Below are 20,143 nucleotides of genomic sequence, written 5' to 3'. Positions count from 1 at the left end.
ACTTTCACCTTAGTTAAATAACTTGTCTGCATAAATCCGCTTACATTTAAGCTAAAGATATGTCCATTTTAGAGAAAAGTTGAATTCTATTTATTGAAAAACTGCAGGTGCTTTGAACACTGAAATAAAGCATTCTAATATGCAGTTTTAGACACATTTCAAGGATACTCAAGGATTATTTATGAGAACTAAATTAGGGCTAAAATGTCCTCAGAATATTAAAACCAAGACTGTTCCAGTAAGTACTATATAACAGCAATTTTCACACAGCTGAGGTGTGAAAACCTACAGCTGCAAAAATCTTTTCCATCTTCTCACATTTATTGTGTCATTCATTAGAACTTGAATTGCTACCTTATGGGCAGTTATTTATAAATGACTACATGAAACACTCAAGACCAGAGCTTACCAGTTGAAGCTGATAAACCTGTATCCAATACATTTATTTGATGTTGCCCCACCAGTGTGCAAGACTTCTCTACTGTAGAAATTAGTTCTCTACTCTCCATCAGAATTCTCTGCAAGCTGCTACTAGAGGTAACAATACAATATGTCCATAGGACTGCTTCTGGACTAATACACCATACCGAAATATGAACGCTCCATTGTTCAAGTCTGCCCAAACTTGTATCATCAGAGCTTTGGAACCCAGTGAAATTATATGAATACAGCCATCTTCAACAAGTTTGTCTCCAAGGCTTACATATTCCATTCCTATAGACTTGGCTTCTTCTAGAAATATAAACATGTTGCAATTACAATAGAATACAACAACAATGCCTTTCACAGCATATATCAAGTGTGAAAAGAAACAGTTCAAGTACTGCATAGAATTGATTATTTTTCAGTTGAGGTGGTTTGGTTTTTTTAAGTGGGTTGACTAATAAGCTTGATTCTCTTCAGAAATCTAGGTCTCAAACAGAAATACAGGAACTTAACATTAACTCAGCACTCTACATGTGGGTTTTTTTGGGTTTTTTGTAGTATAAATCCACTGAGCTGAAAACACTCCACCAACAATGCTTTTGACATATCATATTACATTCCTATGCTGAACTATCAGTGTGCACCAAGAAATCTTCAGATTTTTCTTCACAAATCATCCTACCCTTTGAGCATGATCAGTATTCCTCCTTTACCAAGCAAAAGCATAGATGTAACAAAAGCAACTCTAGTGAGTTCCAAGGTTCAGGATTGGGTTTTCCCTCCTTCTATTTAAATAGAAAAAGAAGGAAAAAAAGAGTAAAGGTATTTGAAGTGTTGTGAATGGGAGACATTTTAAATAATGAATTTTCCCTTTACAAATTATGATCCAAAAGATTCTGATTAGAACAGTTTGGGAGCAGCTGAGTCCCTACAAAAGTATAAACAGAAAATTATTGTACAGCTATTGGCATTTACATGGTGCACACACAAGGAAAGTTAAGAGGATTTATACTGAGTCAGCCTGAGACTTGATCATCAATACATTTAATCAAATAAATCTGAGCAGGTTTTTTCCATAATCACACCTGCAGCATTTATTATTTTCATCATACCATGAAGTAGCATAAATATTACTGAAGTTACAAATTCAAAGTTACTAATTTCCTTAGTGTATTTCTAAGGAAACAGGCATCAATCTAATTCAAGAACTAGAGTTGGAAATGTTATATCTCTAATGGTACAGTAGTATCTCTAATATGGTACAGTAGTCATAAAAAAATCAGAAATATTACCACTGCTGTTTAACATCAATCAAATTTTCAAACTTTTGTATATAGTACATAGATTAGTAATATTTGTAATCAGAATCCTTCAGTGCTACCTCAATAATAACAAAATATTACATTCTCACCTGTGCTGTCAAAACTGTTCTCTCTTACTGCTATGAGTCTGCTTCTCCTCTTGACTTTTTTCCCCTTTTCTGCTGAATTTTCTGTTTCATGAGCGTACTCCAGACGAAACCACAGTGAGACACTGAAGCCATCGGACATGTGTGGCCAACAGTTTTGCCCAACTAAAGGCAAATGAATTGGGGCTACGTGCCAAGAAGAAAGTAGCTGGTGACTTAAGTTTTCACCATCTGCCTCTTTCTTACTCTGTGACAATTTTGCTCTTTTCAGTAGTCCAGCATTTTTATTGTTGGAAGTGCCAGTGCATTTTTGTGAGGAACTGCTACTCAAATTTGTGCCATTCAGCAAAGGAAAGGCAAGGTATTGTAATGGATTCATATCAATATTAGTGTCTACAATCTTCAATACACCCTTGAGTAGTATCTCCTAGAAGAAATAAAACATAAATGAGAAAAAACCCCCACTTGCATTCATGTTTTTCCAAGAGAAGTGAGCTCATATAGCCAAACCTACACACATTGGCAAAGCATCAGGTAGCAACTTGAACAGACTGTGGCCTGACAAAGCTTTGGGGATTTAGTCTGGGCAGATTAAACTTCAAGTTACCGTGCTTAGGAATCAGCTGAAATGCAGCAGGTGGTCATTGCACAATCTTATCTCACTTTTGTTATGTGCATAAAGAGACCACACCTTTTACCCCATGTTTTGGGGCTGCTTAAGAAAGCACAAACAGGCCATGACATTGTTATTTCAAAACCAGTAACAAAACTAGCTGAGCCATTAAACCAAAAAGTTTCTCTTATTATTTGGCTGATAATCACAAGCTACCACCAAAAAATTTACTTGTGACTCTGTTTGATTAGGTATTATTTCACACTGCACAGTAATTTTATTTTTTTTCCACTTGTATTTTTCTACAGAACCTCAAAGAGACCAGAGTTATTTCAGCAATATATCCCACAAAAATCAATAGATTCCAGCATCACACAGACAACTCAGGACACTTTTGAAAGTAATTCCTGCTGCTAAAACATTCTCAAAATAGTGAGATGCCTCCTAACTTTAAAGGAATTGCTTTAAATTTTACAGTATTGTTGTACTGTCATCCATAACCAAAACGTCAGTCTCCTTGAGAGGATTCTTGGTTTCTTGTTCCGAAGAAAGTTCCCAGGACCAACACACCCTTCAAAACCCTTCTCATCTACTCTTTCCTTTTCTGGTTTTGAAAAGGAACTATTTCTACAACCAAATTGTATTTGCTCTGATCAGTTCAGACATTGCTGTGCATCTCCTTATTTCCCAAAATTCTTGGACACAAAAGGATTTTCTTTATTTATGCCTCACTTTTCTCATTAGACCTCTGAATTTTGCTATGCGCCACTCCATACATACCGTACAAGGTGTCTTCTCCAAAAATATCCTCAGAAGAAGAGTTAGCTCTTCTGAACAGGTCTGTGAACTCATCAAGGAAACTAGCAAATCTACCAGTACCATTTGACATGCTGAAAATGAAGAGACAATAATACTGTTGAAATGGATTTTTTAAAATTAGTATTCTATACTACTATGAGGAAAGACTAATTTGGAAAGCAAAGTGGCTTTCAACAACATTTCAAAATAAGGAAGCAATAACGACTACAAGGTGAATTCTAGGGAGATCCAACAGTACTTCCTGAGACTATCATTCAAAAATTCATTGATTCAATCAGTGCTATGCTACATTTTGACCCAGGTTTGCAAAATGGAGTCAAAGTTGGAGAACCAAGTGCCTGCCGTCCAAAAGACTCTCCCCATAAAGGCACCATGGGTCCAAGTCCTGGGATGGGTTTACAGCACCTCCTGTTGTGAAGCACCCTCATTACATGAGGCCACCTTAGGGCAAACATTTCATCTGCTTCCACTTTCTTGGATTAGCTAGCTGCTTTCCAGTTAGAAATAAAACCCAAGGCATCATCAAGATCTGGATTACAAAGAAATTGGAAATACAGACTTACATTGTGATGGAATAAGAATTCATCAGCTGCCATTTTTTCCAAGCAATGTTTAACACTGTCACAGTAATGTTTATGGTTTCAATCATCATTTTAGGATCAGAAAGACTTTCTTTAGCTCAGAAATAACCCTATATTTACATTAAAGTTGTACAAGTGTCTTACAAGTTAAAAAAGCAGATGCAAAAATTCACACGCCAATGAATTTCCTTTGTCCATTTTGCATTTGCACTGGTGTGACTGTATACATTAAATTTTAAAACCCAGTACTTAAGTTACTTGGACCTTTAACTCACCATGAAAACTAGATTCTGTTTGTGTCAATATATTCAGAAATCCTCCCAAAAGGTGTTTAACAGCTCCCTGTTGAAAAGAATAGGTACAATGAATACCTGAAGAATATACACCAGCTCAAACTACTAAGAAATAAATTCTTCTAATCAATTCCTGTCTACTATTGATTTTAACGATAATTCAAATTATTTGAGATTATGGACTGTTTTTATATTTGCCAATGAACAATCTTTCATGTTCTGTATAGTTCAGTTGCAGAAGAGAGATTCTGAATTTCAATTTATTATCTTTTGCAGGAGGGATACTCAATTCAGTTGTTAAAAAAGGTAACTATCAGAACTCCAAAGGATCATGTGGCCATGACCATTTGCACAACTAACTTCTAAAGCAAACTTATGAAGAAAAAAAAGCATGGAATATTTTTGAGGTACATGAGTCACAGTTTCTAAAAGTACACATTCAATTAAAAGTTTAGAATGTTTACATGTACACAGATACAAGCAGCTATCTGCCCTTTTTTCTTAAGTCTCTGACAATCATCAAATCTATCTGTGGGCATTGAACAGCCTTGATTAAAAAAAAGACACCTGCAAAACTCAAAAGCTTTGTAGGACAAATACCTTTCAATAAATTACTTAGCTCCTGGTAACTTAAATGCAATGCAGTTAACAATCAGTCATTTATACTGTTTCACATCTTATCAAATCCTATAAAAAGTGAGAATATTCAAGATCACACTATTAGGTATGATAAAATTAAACATACACAACTGCTAAACTGCTGGGTCTGTTAATAACATTTTTACCTGTTCTATAAGGACAGTGGCATTTCTCTCCTTCTGGTTGATGATATTCAAGCAGCTTTGGAACACATGAGCAAGCACATCCAAACTTGCATTACCAGCTGAGAGCAAGTTTAATTCTAACATGCAGATTTCAGGATACATTAATTCTCCTTGATTGATGTTTTCAGCAAGGCCATTAAAATAACCTGAAACACCAGTACATCCTGGTTCTGCCTTTGTGTCTGCTCCTAGAAAGAAACCACATGTGTCTTACTGAAACTTAGTCAGCTGAATACAGTTTGCATTATTTAAGCAGAACATCCAAGGACATCCCTCCAACCTTCTCATAGGTACAAACCAAAATTAGTCACTAGGTTATAAGCAATTTTCAGAAATTAGCATAATTTTATATTCTGCTTCAGATTTTTCTGCTTTCCTGCTGACACAGAAGGGCAAGGATGCAGTTTGTCCTGTTACATGCTCTTACACTATCTAGCTTCATTTCCTGGGAACTGGATACACACAGTAATGGCAAAAAATGCAGTTCATGAAACACAACAGTAATATCACTGTAACAGAGCCCCAAGCTTCTATACAAACTTTGAGACTGCCAAGCAAGGAGATAAATTTAAATACTTTCATATTAAAAGGCTGGAGGAAGCAATTTGTTATTTAACTCTCAAAATGCACATGACAGAATATCTGCATGACAATCAAAGAAAAAAACCCAAACACATGCCTGCCCTGTTACATTTTGGAAAGACTTTAAAATACATAACTTAAAATTATTTGGTTCAGACATATGTTACATCAATGCATCATAGAAGTATTTGAGATTAATTTTTTAATTCACAAATGCTTTTAAAATATTATAAATCTATTGATAAAGTCTAGTCATGCAGGTAAACAGCAGCAGTTTGATGCAGTTCTATTAAAGGCAGCTGCTGCTCATGCTGATCTTGTACCAGAACATAAGCACCCAGGTGTACTCAGCACAAAGGAAAAAATTAAATCAAATTCATGTTTAAACTCAATTACACAAACAAAATACAGCAAGATATGTGCATATCAATTGTTTAGAACAAAGAGATACGTTGTATAACAAGGGAGCTATAAAGTCAAATGAAGCACGTGATTGGGAAAAGCCAAATAATGCTCGACAAACCTGACCACCTTCCACAGGCAAGAAACCTGCTGGGTTGCCATGGCATGAGCAGTGGATTATCTACCTGGATTTCCCCAAGGCTTTCCAAAGTTTCCCACAGGCTCTTTCCAGAGAAACTGATGTATTGGGGTGGAGACAAGGGGGCTGTGCAGTGAGTGGGCACTGTCTGCCTGGCCACACACAGAGGGTGGTGGTAAATCCTTTTTAAACTGAACTGTCACAAATGAGGTGCCCAGAGGTTGATATTGGGCCCAACACTGTTTAATATCTTCATGAGTGATCTGGGTGATGGGATCAATCCACCCCAATGGAGTTTGCCAATGATACCAAATTGAGTGGGGATGTGGACAACTGGGAAGGGAGAGCCACCCTGCAGGAAGATCTGGATATGCTGTGAGAGTTGGCTAACAAGAATGTTAGCCTTATGAAGTTCAGGAAGGACAAATGTAAAGTCTGCACATGGGAAAATAAAATCCAGGAGTGCAGCACAGGCTGGGATCTGCCTGGCTGCAGAGCTGGGGTCCCAGTGGACAGCAAGTTCAGTGTGAGTGAACGTGTGCTGCTGTGGGAAAGAAAGCCCATGGGATGCTGGGCTGCACCAACAAGGACATCACTAGCAGAGAGAAAGAAATTACTATCTCACTCTGCCCAGCACTTGTCAGGCCACACCTGGAACACTGTGCTCACTTTTTGTTCCCACGACACAAAAAAGACAGGAGGAAAGGTTGAGAGAACTGAGCTTGCTCAGCCTTGAGAAGAGGCAGCACAGAGGACATCTTATCAACATTTAAAAGGTGTCTACAAAGAAGGTAGACTCCTTTTTTCCAAGGATAAGGCAAAGGGTACTTTTTCATTCCATGGACAAAGTAAAGGGTAACGGATACATGCTACTTCTGGGGAAATTCCATACAGACACAATGGGAAAGTTTTCCCTAATGAGAAATCAGACATGGAAATAAATCTCCCCAGGGAAGTGGTACATTGGGCACTTGAGATTCAGATGGACAAGGTGCCAGGCTATCTTGTCTAGACTGTGCTTTTGTGAAAAAAGGTTGGACCAGATGATCCTTGGGGTCCCTTCTAATCTGGTATTCTAGAACATAATTAGACTATTTAATTTTCACCAGATCGTTACAATTCTAAAGAAAAAAATTGAGCACTGATTTTCAAATAAACTACAGATACATATCTCTGTGGTTTCTAGATCACAATCACACATTTGAGCAACATGACTTTAGAGCAGGAGTCACATAAACCAAAACAACCAAGACAGAATATTTTCTGTAACACCCAGTTCGAATATTTATCATCTCTCCATCTGTAACTCCATCCTACCGGAAGTAAAAAAAGTTAATTATTCCTATCTGTTAGAGGTGCTTGCACTGTTTTGGTACATCTCAAAAGACAAACAAGCTTTGCTATATCATAAAGACAGCTCTGTATATTCAGAAAGTTCCCACTTACCTTCATTCTTAGTTTCACTATCATCAGGGTTACTTTCACTATCTGCTTCATATCCTTCCTCTTCAGCAAAAAGTTTAAGACTACAGCACTGCGATTCTTCAGTTTCTTCAGAAATTTCTCCAGGTTGTGACACAGGCTCCTTCTCAGTGTAATGGTTCTGTATAATACAATCAAATAGACTGTCATTGGTCAGAAAAAAAAATCTTTGGATCAGAAAAGCTAATCATTTAGAACTGTCCAAATGCCTATTTTCTCCAAGCGCCCATTGGGAAAAGAAACAAATTAATCATACACTTCCAAAAATCTTGAAATACATTAAAAATACTTAATTCTTTTGTTAAAAAAATCTGCAAAGAGCAATTTTTCTTCCTATCTGATCAAAGTTTTAGCAAGCAGCATTAAAACTGTGTTTCTAAATCACTATCACCATCAGCATGCACCTTCACATTCACTCACAGGTGAAGAAATCTACAGCCACTAAGGTCACTCAACATTCCCAATTGTAGCTCTTCCTTTAAGAGTTCATACCGTTGTGAGATGGAAGAGTAAAGAGAACATCAGGTTGACTGAGCTTGATGACCTACTTTTTGGGGCATGACTCATTTCTGAGCAGTAATTGTGGGGACCATATCAAAAACCAGCATTCCACTTGCACACGAGAAGCAGAGATTTCACCTTCAACTGTCACAATAACCAAACATAAAAACATTTCCTACCAAGTTTAAAAAGACCCAGAGAACAAATCTGAGAAAATCTTGCATTATACAGAATTACACTGTTTAGCTGGTGTTTCATACCTTTTCAGTTTTTTCTTCAGAATGATCCAGATCAGCAGAAAAAGTGCCCAACGCAACACGAAGCAGTGAATCAAACAGAGGCTTTGCCAAGTCAGTTTCTATCACTTTTGACTGAGCAAGCTGCTCTCTTATTTCAAGTAAGATATCATCCACAGAGGTATTCTGTGTTTTTGGGAAGAAAAACATTTGGATTCACATTACTATTTCTAGCTAACAGAAATAGTCTAGCTCTTTCATTTAAGAGCTTCTCCTTCCACCTACACTAATCTGACTTCTCATCTAAAACCATCAGAATTCATCCAGTCTCTTGAAATTAGAAACATTCATCCTATATGTCATGACAGATTTCATTAGAACCTGCACACCGAAAAAACCTGGCAAAACTCTGTTACCTAAAACTTGCAGGTGAAAGTGCTGTTTCAAAAATAAACTGTTTTTGAAAGTTTCAGGTATGCTGTGCATTCAAACCACACCACAACATCACCAGTAGTTAACAAGACAGAGGGTGACATGTCCAAGATCATAAAAATAGTGAATGTTCAAGACAGAACTCCAGTTTCCAGCTCTTTCCTGTACTTAATGCCTCCTACTTTGCAACAAATGGCCAAGTAAAATTCAAGACAGTAATTAAAACATCAAAGAAAAGTGAAAGCTCTGAATTAACAGCTTCTTGTGGAATTCTGAATTAGTCTGCCTCTAAGGCTCAAGGAATAATTTTTTTAGGTTTCCTTTCAGTATCTGTGCCCTTCAGTAGTCCTATCTCAACCACCATGCTCTGCTCAGAACCATCCTCAAAAAATATGAGTCACTAGGTATAATGGTGACATCTTGCCTACACAGCTTTCCTGCAGCATCCCTTTCACACACATTCTCCATTGAATACTCTTTCTAAAAAGAGCACTACTCAAGCAGACCACTACTCTGACTACTAAGCTCATCATGTGGCTGTACACTTTCAGTCCTATACAAAACACAGTACCATAAAAACTGCATAAAGTTTTTACCTCCCTAGAAGAGCTTTTGAGTAAATTACTGTTAAAACAATATTGTATGAAACAAATATGAGCAAAGGAAGGCAGAGAAAGTTGCACAGTACCTGGTGAAACATCTCCAGTTCTGTCTTCTGCTGCATGGTGCTCACGCTGTGTAGACAGATGGTCAGCAGAGCTTCCAGAAGTCTGATACCTTGGAATGCCCACTCAGTCTCTTCTCTTGCAGAAGTTCTTATCCCTTCAAGACTGGCAACTGATGTAACCAAAGCCGGTTCCATGCTCACAGGGCTGTCACAGGAGACAGAGTCAGGCACCAGCTGCTCAGCACCAGCAGGACTGCCAGAACTATCAAACTCCAACTGCGTCACCTCTCTGCTTTTAGCCAGCTGAGCCGAGTCCTCCTTGTTGAGACGCTCAGTTCGAGGACTCCCATGTGAACTTCTGCTGCTTTCACTCAATACTCTCTCCCTCTTTTCTTGCTCCTTTTCCTTATTTTTTGCAAGTTTCTGAATTATCAGGATTAGTAATCTCTGGCATGCTTCAAAGCCTCCAAGTCTATGGAACTGTCTCTGAAAAACTGAACTATACAAATAGATGCAACGACACATGGACCAAATATCTGCAGCCCTATGAATATGTTCCAGAGAGGGCAAAGTAAGGCTTTCCAGGGACAGATACGGTAATTTGTGGCCTAATGGCTCACTAGCTGTACTATCATATCCTGATGTATCTTCACACTCATTAGCTGAATCCAGATCACCATCTGCTTCTTTACTTATACATAAAAAAGCAACACAGAGGAACAGGTTTATTGTGTTGACATGAATGTCTTGGCTCACAAACTTTTTCTTTTTTGGGTATGCCTCTTTCAAGCCAGCATAAAACTTGCTGAGACTTTGAGGAACTTCTGAAACAACATGCTGGCTACAAAGAGAAGTGGACAAGTCAGACACAGATTCCTTTTGTTCACTGCTTAGGCCTTCAGGTTCTGGTGCTGCTTGGTCTTCCTGCTGATCATCAAGGCAGAGTATCAAAGTCTCTAACACCTTCAGAGAATGGCTTCTTAATGTATCTAAGTAATTTAACTCAATCATTTGATTCACTCCATTACAACTCAGAAACAAGTCTCTAATTACTCTGCAAGAGAAAGCATAAGAAAGTTACCTTATAAATCAGCCAAGAACTCATGTAAGTCAGCAATTGGTATAAATTACTGTAAATTAAAGAGAAGAGGAACTTGTCTACAGCAGTCTAGGTCCAGTTGGTAGTGGAAAATTCAACTTTTTTGTGAGATATAATGTAGGAAATAATTGCCCTCTAAAATGCAGACCATAAAAATATACAATGTTCAAAACATTGAAGATGGTTAATTAACTTTATTTAGGACATTTGCTCTTTAGTAATGTGTCCCTGCCTCAATTTTTTATTAGCAATTGAAGCTAGTAAGTATCTTTATTTCTCTACTCAGTGATTTCACCAGAAAGCAGAGATTCCTTCTCAAATAAACTTGATGATATAGCTGTCTACCAGTTGCACAGATGATCAATTTCAGATAAATTCAGGAATACCTTTCCAGTATAAATTTTCATGCAATTGTTACGCCAGTATGTCCAATATAAAAAAAGTTACCATATTTGCTTCCAAGTCTGTTTTTCCCTTATTCTACTCTCCAAGTATTATGTTAAGTTCATACAAAATTCAGGGTAAGGACCAGCAGATTTTTTAGCATACTATGTTAGCTTGTAAATATCCACCTTACTTACTTCCCATCTCCTTCCCACAGGATCAGATTTACTCTAAACAAGTTACTCTAGAATCAAATGGATCATTTACTTATTTATTCCCAACTTTAAACTAGTAAAAAATAGGACATTATGAACTTTTTTTCCCATCTAAGCTTTATTTCTCTTGCCTCTTTGCCACTAAGTACACTTTCAAAAATTAATAGCTTTTGATACGGTTTAGGTTAGAAGTTAAAACTCTACTGGATCATCCCTTTACATAAACTGGAGTAGTCTGCTCTGTCTTGGATAACCCTATTAAATTAAATTCAGGACTCCAAGAGAAATAAAATCAATCTTCCCTGCACAAAAGGACACATTCATATTCTGGAAAAAAAGTTCCATGTATTCATTAAACAATTATTTAGTTAATTTAACAATAAATAAAAAGTATCTATTTTATGCCTTGGGAGAATGTTTGTGCCTTTTTTGGGTTGCTTTGGTTTCTGTTCTTAAACAATGTTTTTGGGTAGTAGGAATTTGTAAGTTAGAAAACAGTTATTTCAGGAAAAGTAAACATCAAGCCTTATTTTTGAAAGGTGTTTTCTATAGTGACCATTCTAGAAGGAAAAAGTAAACAGATCAGAAAAACTATGTATTCCAATTCCCACAGAAAAATAATACATCAATCTGTTTAACATTCCTGACTAATTTTAGAACAAGGAATGAAGAGGCAGAGAGCATGTCACACTGGACAATGATTTTATTTGTTCCTATTTGTTAACAGAGTTTGGCTTGTTAAAGACCATAACTTATGAGGAGAGAGCCCTCACTTGCTATGGTTTATGAATCTAGGCTTGTATCCTGTTACTTAAGCATTTCTCTTGTTGCCACCTGCAATAGCCAAACACTGCCTAGAATACAAATAAAACTTACATTCTGATCAATAACAAACATACAAAGTTCTGTACCTAATTAGCATGTTTTCTAATAATAAACAGAAAATCAACCAACCTGGATTTTAACAACACAGGGAGCATCTGCAAATAAACCTGAAGCACTTCAGAAGGCAAATCCTGGCTATGGTAACTGCACATGAGTCTATCAGCTGTACTTAGTCCAAGTTGCTGTTGAGCATGGCAGGCTAGCTCAACTCCTCTCTGAAGCACAGGATTATAGATACAGTTATACAGTTTCCATTGGACCACTACATTCCCCTTTTGCATTAAGTGGCAAATATGGCTTGCGATCTGCGCGCCACGTAGTTTGTCTTCTTCAAAAATGATGTCCTGATAAGCCTCCAGTGCATGCCATCTCAACAACATATCTTCAGATCCAGTGCTAGGCAGAATTCCCTGAACTCTGCAAGACGAACTAGATGTGGGACTGGCATCACTGGAGTTGCCCTGCAAGGCATCTTCCAGCTGAGCGAGCTGATCACAGTCAACAGTACATATATTGCATGATGCCTGTATAATTTTTGGAGAGACTTCTGCTCCACCCAGTTGATCCAATATAAATTTGTTAAGGATGTTCAGTATGTGCTGTTGAAAATTTTTTAATATTGGCAACTTGGAAGCATGAAGCAATGGGACAATCACAGACTTTGGGTCCATACAACAACATATTCCTACATTATGTACTCCTGAGAGAATCTCAGCACAGGTACTACTCAAAGAAACTTGCTGCAACAAGTGCAAACACTGGTGTGCACAAACAGCAATGCAACAGCATCTCTCAGGATAATCAACTTCTCCATCAGCAGTTTCAAAAGGGCTTTTGGAAGCTTGATTTTTAAAAGCAGATACAGAGAGCCCAGAGAGATCTCTGTGGTGATTCATGAAGTGAGAGTACTCACATCGCCTGTGGCGCTTTCTTGTACACATTGATTGATGGAGCTGCTCTGATTTTACTTTTTTAACAGTGCTGATTATTTTCATGATGCTGTTGATCAGGGCTTTCAGATGCTCTGAGGCTTCCCCAGGTACTCCCTCATTCTTCATACACAGCCATTCCATTTGAAGCACTGTTACTTCAAACAGCTTAAATCCCTGCTGCTGTATGAACTCATGAACCAGATCTATAGCTTGGCTAAAGTAGAATGGATTGGAGGCTGCACTTTGTAGGCAGCAGATCAAAATCTGCAAGACCCCTTCTATAACCTCAGGTAGAAGCAAGGCTCTGTGACGATATCTAGAAAATATATAGTCATCCTGAACCAGCTGCTGTAGTGTTTTCTTGTATCCTGGAGCGAAAGGACCAGGTTGCTTTTCCAAGCAAATCCTGATTTTTAATGCTGCTTTAAGTAAGTCTGTTAAATTTCTTCGTAAATTGTCAGGCATTGTTTCTGTATTGCTAATGTCTAAAGACATAAGATGCAGCACTGTCCGAAAAAGCATCCTTTGGATCAGAGCCACAGGTTCTTCCGTCCACCCTGCAGAAACTACTTCACTTTCTGTGTTACTGCTTACATTGCAGGAGTCTCCAAAACCTGATAAGAACTCTGTCAATGTGGGCACAACACTCGCTGAAAGAGCAGAGGTGTGATTCAAAGCAATATCAAATTTGCAGACTTTCTCTAGAAGAGACAGTAAGACATGGCATAAGTCAAAAGGAGAGTTATCCATGTTGCTCTCAGAAGTTCCTGCAGCTGCCTCATCCAAAATCTCACGTGCTGGAACAACTTTGCTGGAACCGTCTAGAACAGGGGCACCGGTATTAGAACCTGGCACCACTTCAGGAGGTCGGCAATCACTTCTACCTCCCGGGTAGCTGTCCCTAACAGAAGAGGTTAGAAAGGGCTGCAGTAGCTGGGAGCGCCTGTGCTTTGTTACCACAGCAGTCTTCTCATCAGAATTGCCTTCGGAGTCTGAGGTGGACAGCTGGGACCTCCTGGCATCCCGCACGGAGTAGCGGTGGGTGGTTTTGCGCAGGCGGCCGCTTCTCCGAGCTCGAAGGCTGACTTTCCCAGGAGTCTGAAGGGATGAATGAGCGCTTCCATCTAAGTTGACTTTTTCCTGAGTAGATTTCATGGAACTTAGATTCTCTTTGGTCAGGCATATGTCTACTGTAAAGGGTATATTAAAATCTGTTGAAACAGAAAGATAACAAAGGAACATTAAAGGAACATTAGAATCTGCAAAGTGTTTTTTGTTAATTTTATAGTTAAATACTTCCAGATTTAAAAAAACACAGTAAATTTGTATCTTAATAGGTCATGGTTTTGCATGCACCTGTATCAGACATTTTCAGTATAAAACAGCAACAACTCATTTTTAAGGTCCATACTAGCTATTTTTAAAGCCTAGACAAATGATTTCATTTTCCATTTAGGGTTAAACAAAAGTGTGCTAAAAGGTTTCCTAAAACTTTCTGTTGGCACAACCATTCTCAAAAAACCATTCTCAAAAAAGATGCCATCAGGGCAGGTGAAAGAACTTTTTGGTAAGCAAACTAAAGGGAGGAAGAAAGGTCTTTTTAACTTGATGCGCCACTGTCACTTTTTGCAACTCAGCTGCTATAGGAACTGAGTGTGTTAGCTCACAGCCCTCTTAGCATGTATGAGGACACTGTCAGTGCACTAGGGGTAATAGAAAAAATAAATTTCTCTACTTATTATCAGTGCAAATCCTCAAGTATACAGACTTCAGTCTTTTCACTCCAGCATTAATTATTCCAAAAACAAGCAGCAGAAATAAAAGTAGGGGATTTTGAAATAGTCAGGGATAATAGGGAATAATGGAAAGGAATAATGTTTAGGGTCCTGAATATTCCTACAAAAGCCAAGAAAAAAACCCAACTTTCAAGTATGCAATATAGAATTTAAATCTGATTCAATGGGCAAGAACATTCTGAAGAATAAAACAAAAGTACTACTGCTTCATTTGTATCAGCAAACTCTGATTGAACTATCAAAAAAGCAAGCAGAGAAACAACTCTGAACATTCTTGGATTAAGTCCATTGTTATTTTTAAGTAGTGACAGAACAGTAACTGGATGCCTTGGGCAGTAAAATAGCTACCATAATGCAACTGCAAGTATCCTCCACTCCATAAATTCAGTATTTAGAAAAAAGTCATAGTTAACAACAGCCCCCACTCCCACAAAGCCCCAGAAGTCCACGTAATAGCTGTAAAGATTATTCAAGCTGAAAGAAAAGATGTTTCCATGTGCAAGCACAACTGTGCTGTGCTGCTTCAAAAGTCATAGTTGTGATACTTAAGGAAACATCATCTGCTTTGAAGGCAGGAAATTAATCAGGAGTACTTCACCAAACAATAGATATTACCTGCACAGAAAGAAAAAGCTGCCTAATACAGGGGAACTTCAGTCCAAGAAAAAAATACTTAGTGCTCAACTGGGTACATCATGCTTACTCTTTCAGTACTTAAGAGGGTAATTCATAGAAGTGAAAGCTGTACATTATGTAGTGTACAAACTACAACATCCTGAAACCTATTTACACAACAGCCTTTAAATAACCCTGGAAAAGCCACTAAGCTGTCACAGAATTACCAAAACATTTCTTTAATTCCATCATGCTTACAGGAGCATGAAAGAATGATGCAACTGAGCAAGCAGGAAAGCTTATTATATAAAAGTTCCATGAAACTGGCCCTTGAAAGACTCCAAGTCTACAAATATTAACAAAGGTCTTCAATTTGTAGGAGTTTCAAATAGCAAAAAAAAACCCTGGAAGAGCTTTGGGTATGAATCCTTAGAAACTCTCCAACAATCAGGTAATTTCATTTACTTCATTCTCTTTGTTTTACCCTCTAGGAGGGAAAAGAATGCATCAGACAAATTTAAGAGCCCAAAACGAAACAAAAATATCTGACTCAGATCACTGCCATTTCCTTGTTCCGTTTTTACACAGCAACAGCAGCACTGCCTTTCACACTGACCAAAAGCTTTTACCTTCTCTGCAGTTTTTTAGCATTTTTAAAATAGAAATTCTCTGCAAAATTCACATCCTCATTCCATGTTAGAGGATATGTGAGAAATACAGACAATAATGAGCTACTCTTGAGCACAGAGTTCTAGGCTCTGTGGTAAAACACTAATCACCTCTTTTACATGCTTAATCTTGTGAATGATCAAACATACCTATTGCTTTTTCTTCCTGGACAGGGATTTTCCATACCAGTGGCAGAAGGGACAGGAGCAGAGTGAGAAGTTCTTCTCGACATGTCAGCTCCTATGTTAGGAACAAAATAAAACCAAAAGATTTTATCTTTTAAAAAATAGATAAACCTTCTCTATTTTACCAAGCTGTTAAGCATTCAGTTCCCTATGCCTTTCTGCTCTTTTAAGCACTGAAAAAAATGACCTAACTGCAAAGAGTGCTATAATCATTAACTAGAACCAATCAGAAAGCACCCAAGCTATTTATTACACCTTTGCAAGCGTTTCTATACAAAGCTCTCCTAATCCCCCTTGTAGAAAGATTACCTCAAAAAAGAAAACTAGAAAAGTCAAAAGCACAAAATTTAGCGATTTAAAAAAGTCAGCACGAAGCCCCAGACAAGACCAAAACTTTGTTTCAAAAATGTAACAGCAAAAAAATCAAAACCACAGAATAACCACTAAAAAACCTCCATTCCTACCAGGGTTCTAACACATACTAAAAACTTCAGTGCTGGTGAGAACTGTAGAAAGCACAGAAGACAAAAAACAAATCTTTTATGGCATGCTTTGCAGCACTATCAGAATGGTTTCAATCCTAAAGATCAAAAACTTTGAAACACAAAAAGCTGACTCAAGCATTTTGGCACTTTACATGATTCTGGGACATGCAACTGAAGTCTGTTTCCACCCAGCTACTGCACCTGAGCTTCACACATGCCTCAGTCAAATATGAGCTGGCAAACAAGTCTATGATTATCTAGTTTTCCATTTGCTGCTCCTGCTGAAGGACAGAACGCACCTACAACATATATTTTTGAATTTTTGTTCTTCCCAATTAACCCATGGACTCTCTATAAAAAGGAAAGAAAACAAGCCCCAAAATAACATGAGCCAGAAAAAAATCCATGCAGTCAATGCTCAATACAAAAATTATAACCACTTAAAAAAAACTACTACCTGATCAATTATTGAGTTCAGAGTAGTAAGCAAAATAAACCCACGGCCTTGAACTAAGTATTGTCCCAGTGCTGCCATATGAGTTTCTTCTTCTTCATCTTCCTTGGCTTCTGTCCTCTGTACCACAGCATTGCACAGTCTGTTGACATCAGTCAGAAATTCCCGTGCCAGTGAGTTACTGGCACTGCTCATGTCTGAGCTGTAAGTAGAGGAAAGGACAGAAATTAATTCCATCAGAAAACATATTCCTTACAGGCAGAAGACTAGGGGAGAGAAGGGAGCGTTTCTTCCCTATGTCTCACCTCCTCTAAAAGACAGTGTCTGTTGAACTGAGGAATCAACACCCATGTAGGGTAGAAGGGAAAGAAAAAAAGAAACTTAGAGAATTTCAGTGAAACTTTAGCTAAACAATCCAGGACCCCAAACACTGACTTCATAAATCTAACAAGTAAAAGCCTCCAATGGAGCATTCTCTTCCACTGCATAAATGAAAGTTAATGACATTGTTCCAAGTTTTCCTTGTAACCTCTATGTGAGTTTCAACATTTGTCTGCTCCTAAAAGGTATTTGACCTGAAGCATAAAGGCAAAATACATAGCACTTACAAAACATTATACATAAAACATATTCTTTAATAGTTTATTTGAACTATACCATGTAATGTATTCCAACAGTATGCAGACTGTTTCAAGGGGAAAAGAAAAAATTACTGAATTCAGATAAATTTGGGAGTTGTCAAAGTACAGTGCTTTAGATTTACAACTAAACCAGACAGTATTTTCCTTCTGGGCAGCAGTCACTACTAGTGTGCGCTTAATTCAAGAGACAATTCTGCCATTGTTCAGGAGGAAATACCAAAAATATTGGTTCTGCTTCCCAGACTGATTAATTTTGCTTTGGATGCTCAGCACTAGTACATGGAGAAACATTTAACTCAAACAAGACAAGAAATGCAAGACTCAGCTGTAGAAAACTCTCAAGAGGATCACAGAAGAAAGCAAAACAAAAACAATAATCAGTGATGGCAGCTATGGAAACAAGATCGTTTAATCTACATAAACTTCATTTTAATGAGTGCTACAGCACATTTAACTCCTATTTCTGAATAAACAGCAGAAGTAAAAGTTTCAAAAGTTAAATACTTCCATCATATCCAAGCACAGAATGTGCAAAAAAAAAAAAAAGCCAAATAACTGTCAATGTAACATTTAAATATAACAGACTGATTAATGTGCAATTATTAGGTAAAAAAATAAGACCCTGTAAGTAAAATCAAGTTTGTTTACACTAATGGCACAGAAAGCTCCTTCTAGTAGCAGAACTGCAAACATTTATACATATAATGACATTCACTGTAGAAATAGCAAAAAAATTCTTACCAGAATCACTTTGCCAGCTTAACACATTTATCTCTTATCTGGAAGAACAAGCAAATATATTCTGAAAATATCACTCTTGGTTCACCTGCTTTTAGAAACAGAAAAATATCATGGTTAATATGACTTTTAAAGTTATTTTATGATAGCTATTTGAAATTTAGGAAGAGTCCTTGAGGGTTTTTTGAGCTTTAAAGCTCTGGTTTTCACTTTTAGCTTAAGATTGTGCACAACCGAAATCCTATTACAGAGAAAATAATTGGCATACATGAGATAAGTTAACATAATATAATCCATTAGCCTGTAAAATGCAAGATGAGCTAGGTACACAAGTTTAAATAATTCTCTCTAGAAACAGCACAAGGTTTTAGTGATTACTACCTGCATATATATATTTGCAGATATATACATATTTGAAGGACTTGCGGCTCCATATACAAGTGAAGGATAGAAGGAGAACTGAATTATGCAGTCAGGTGTTGACACAAATGCATCTCCAATCTCTCCTAGTCTGTCCTGACAGAATACCAATTCTCTATTACACTAAGCACTGGGGAAGATGTAGTTAATAGAAATTGAAAACTTGTCAGTGTGAAACTCATCAGCTGGAAGTCTATCACTGGGAATGCAAAGGGTAGTAACTAAGAAAAGCCCCAAAAACATGAAACTACTAAAGGTCTCTAGGTGAGCACTCAAAAGACATTTCTTACATCCTCAGTTAATTGTGAGGAAAAAAAATAAAACACAAGAGATGGGGAGAGGGGGAAAAAAGGAAAGAAGAACACTGAATTCATTGGTTTAGTATTCTCAGATGGGAAGTAAATAAAAAATAAAGTGCAAAGTTATGATAAGCATGAACATTACACGACAGACTTCCTTAAGATAAGGGACAAACATTGTAGGTTACCCAGGCAAGCACCAGATAATTGATCTCCCTTTGACTGCTAAGAAACAGGTTTCATCCACAGCCTCAGAAAAAACTAACTTTCCCATTCAGCTAACAGTCACAATTCACTGAAATAGAATAGTTTAAGCAGCTACTGGTTTTGCAGTTGCACTAGACTAATAGACACAGAGATAAGCTGTCCATCATGTTTCTGTGTCCTTTCAGCTGAAGCTCCAGTCTCCTGCACTGCTTGCCTGGTTACATGGATTTAACATAGATTGCCATATTCTATCAAAAGAGCAGATTCTCAATATCAGTAGCAGGATAAAGTATAATTTTGTTGCCATTAACACATAAAGACTTTAGGCATATATTCCTAATTTAATATAGAGTGGATAAGGAATTAAGATGCTCCGATTCTACAGTGCAGAAAAAAAAAAAACTGTAAAGAGACACCATGCTGGATAATGGGGAACTACTTTTAGGATTTGTTTCAACAAGGGCTAGCTAGTTCTGAGCTGTACTTATTTCTTTTTCTGCAATGAAGTTTTGAAACAGACTGACAGCACAAACATATCTTTGGAAACAGCTGGTGATTACAACCTAACTAAGCTGTATGGGAGCAGAAAGAAACCTACTAGAACATTGTACACAGTCCCAATGTAATTAAAAAAAATAACAGTTTTACAGTTCTGAAATACACTGTTTCAGGGCTTCACACAGCCAACTCTAAAAAAAAACCAAAAACAAAACA

General features: G+C 37.5%; 1 protein-coding gene across 1 annotated transcript in view; it reads right to left on the bottom strand.

Annotated features, from left to right (window-relative positions):
- The window catches only part of LYST (lysosomal trafficking regulator), a 76,301-nt gene that overhangs the window by 44,470 nt on the left and 11,688 nt on the right, over positions 1–20,143 (bottom strand). Inside the window, exons 2-13 of the mRNA XM_066315691.1 lie at positions 18,507–18,591; positions 17,128–17,326; positions 16,150–16,240; positions 12,058–14,131; positions 9,427–10,459; positions 8,331–8,492; positions 7,534–7,690; positions 4,926–5,152; positions 4,123–4,189; positions 3,228–3,337; positions 1,838–2,261; positions 588–732 (exon numbers count right to left, since the gene is read on the bottom strand). Of these exons, the coding sequence (XP_066171788.1) occupies positions 588–732; positions 1,838–2,261; positions 3,228–3,337; positions 4,123–4,189; positions 4,926–5,152; positions 7,534–7,690; positions 8,331–8,492; positions 9,427–10,459; positions 12,058–14,131; positions 16,150–16,240; positions 17,128–17,319 (4,682 nt within the window). The 5' untranslated portion in view covers positions 17,320–17,326; positions 18,507–18,591. The remainder of the gene's footprint in view (positions 1–587; positions 733–1,837; positions 2,262–3,227; positions 3,338–4,122; positions 4,190–4,925; positions 5,153–7,533; positions 7,691–8,330; positions 8,493–9,426; positions 10,460–12,057; positions 14,132–16,149; positions 16,241–17,127; positions 17,327–18,506; positions 18,592–20,143) is intronic.

Source organism: Sylvia atricapilla, chromosome 3, assembly GCF_009819655.1.
Source record: "Sylvia atricapilla isolate bSylAtr1 chromosome 3, bSylAtr1.pri, whole genome shotgun sequence".
Classification (NCBI taxonomy): Eukaryota; Metazoa; Chordata; class Aves; order Passeriformes; family Sylviidae; genus Sylvia; species Sylvia atricapilla.
Note: the sequence above shows the minus strand (reverse complement) of the source record. Positions and strands in the feature narration are given on the sequence as shown.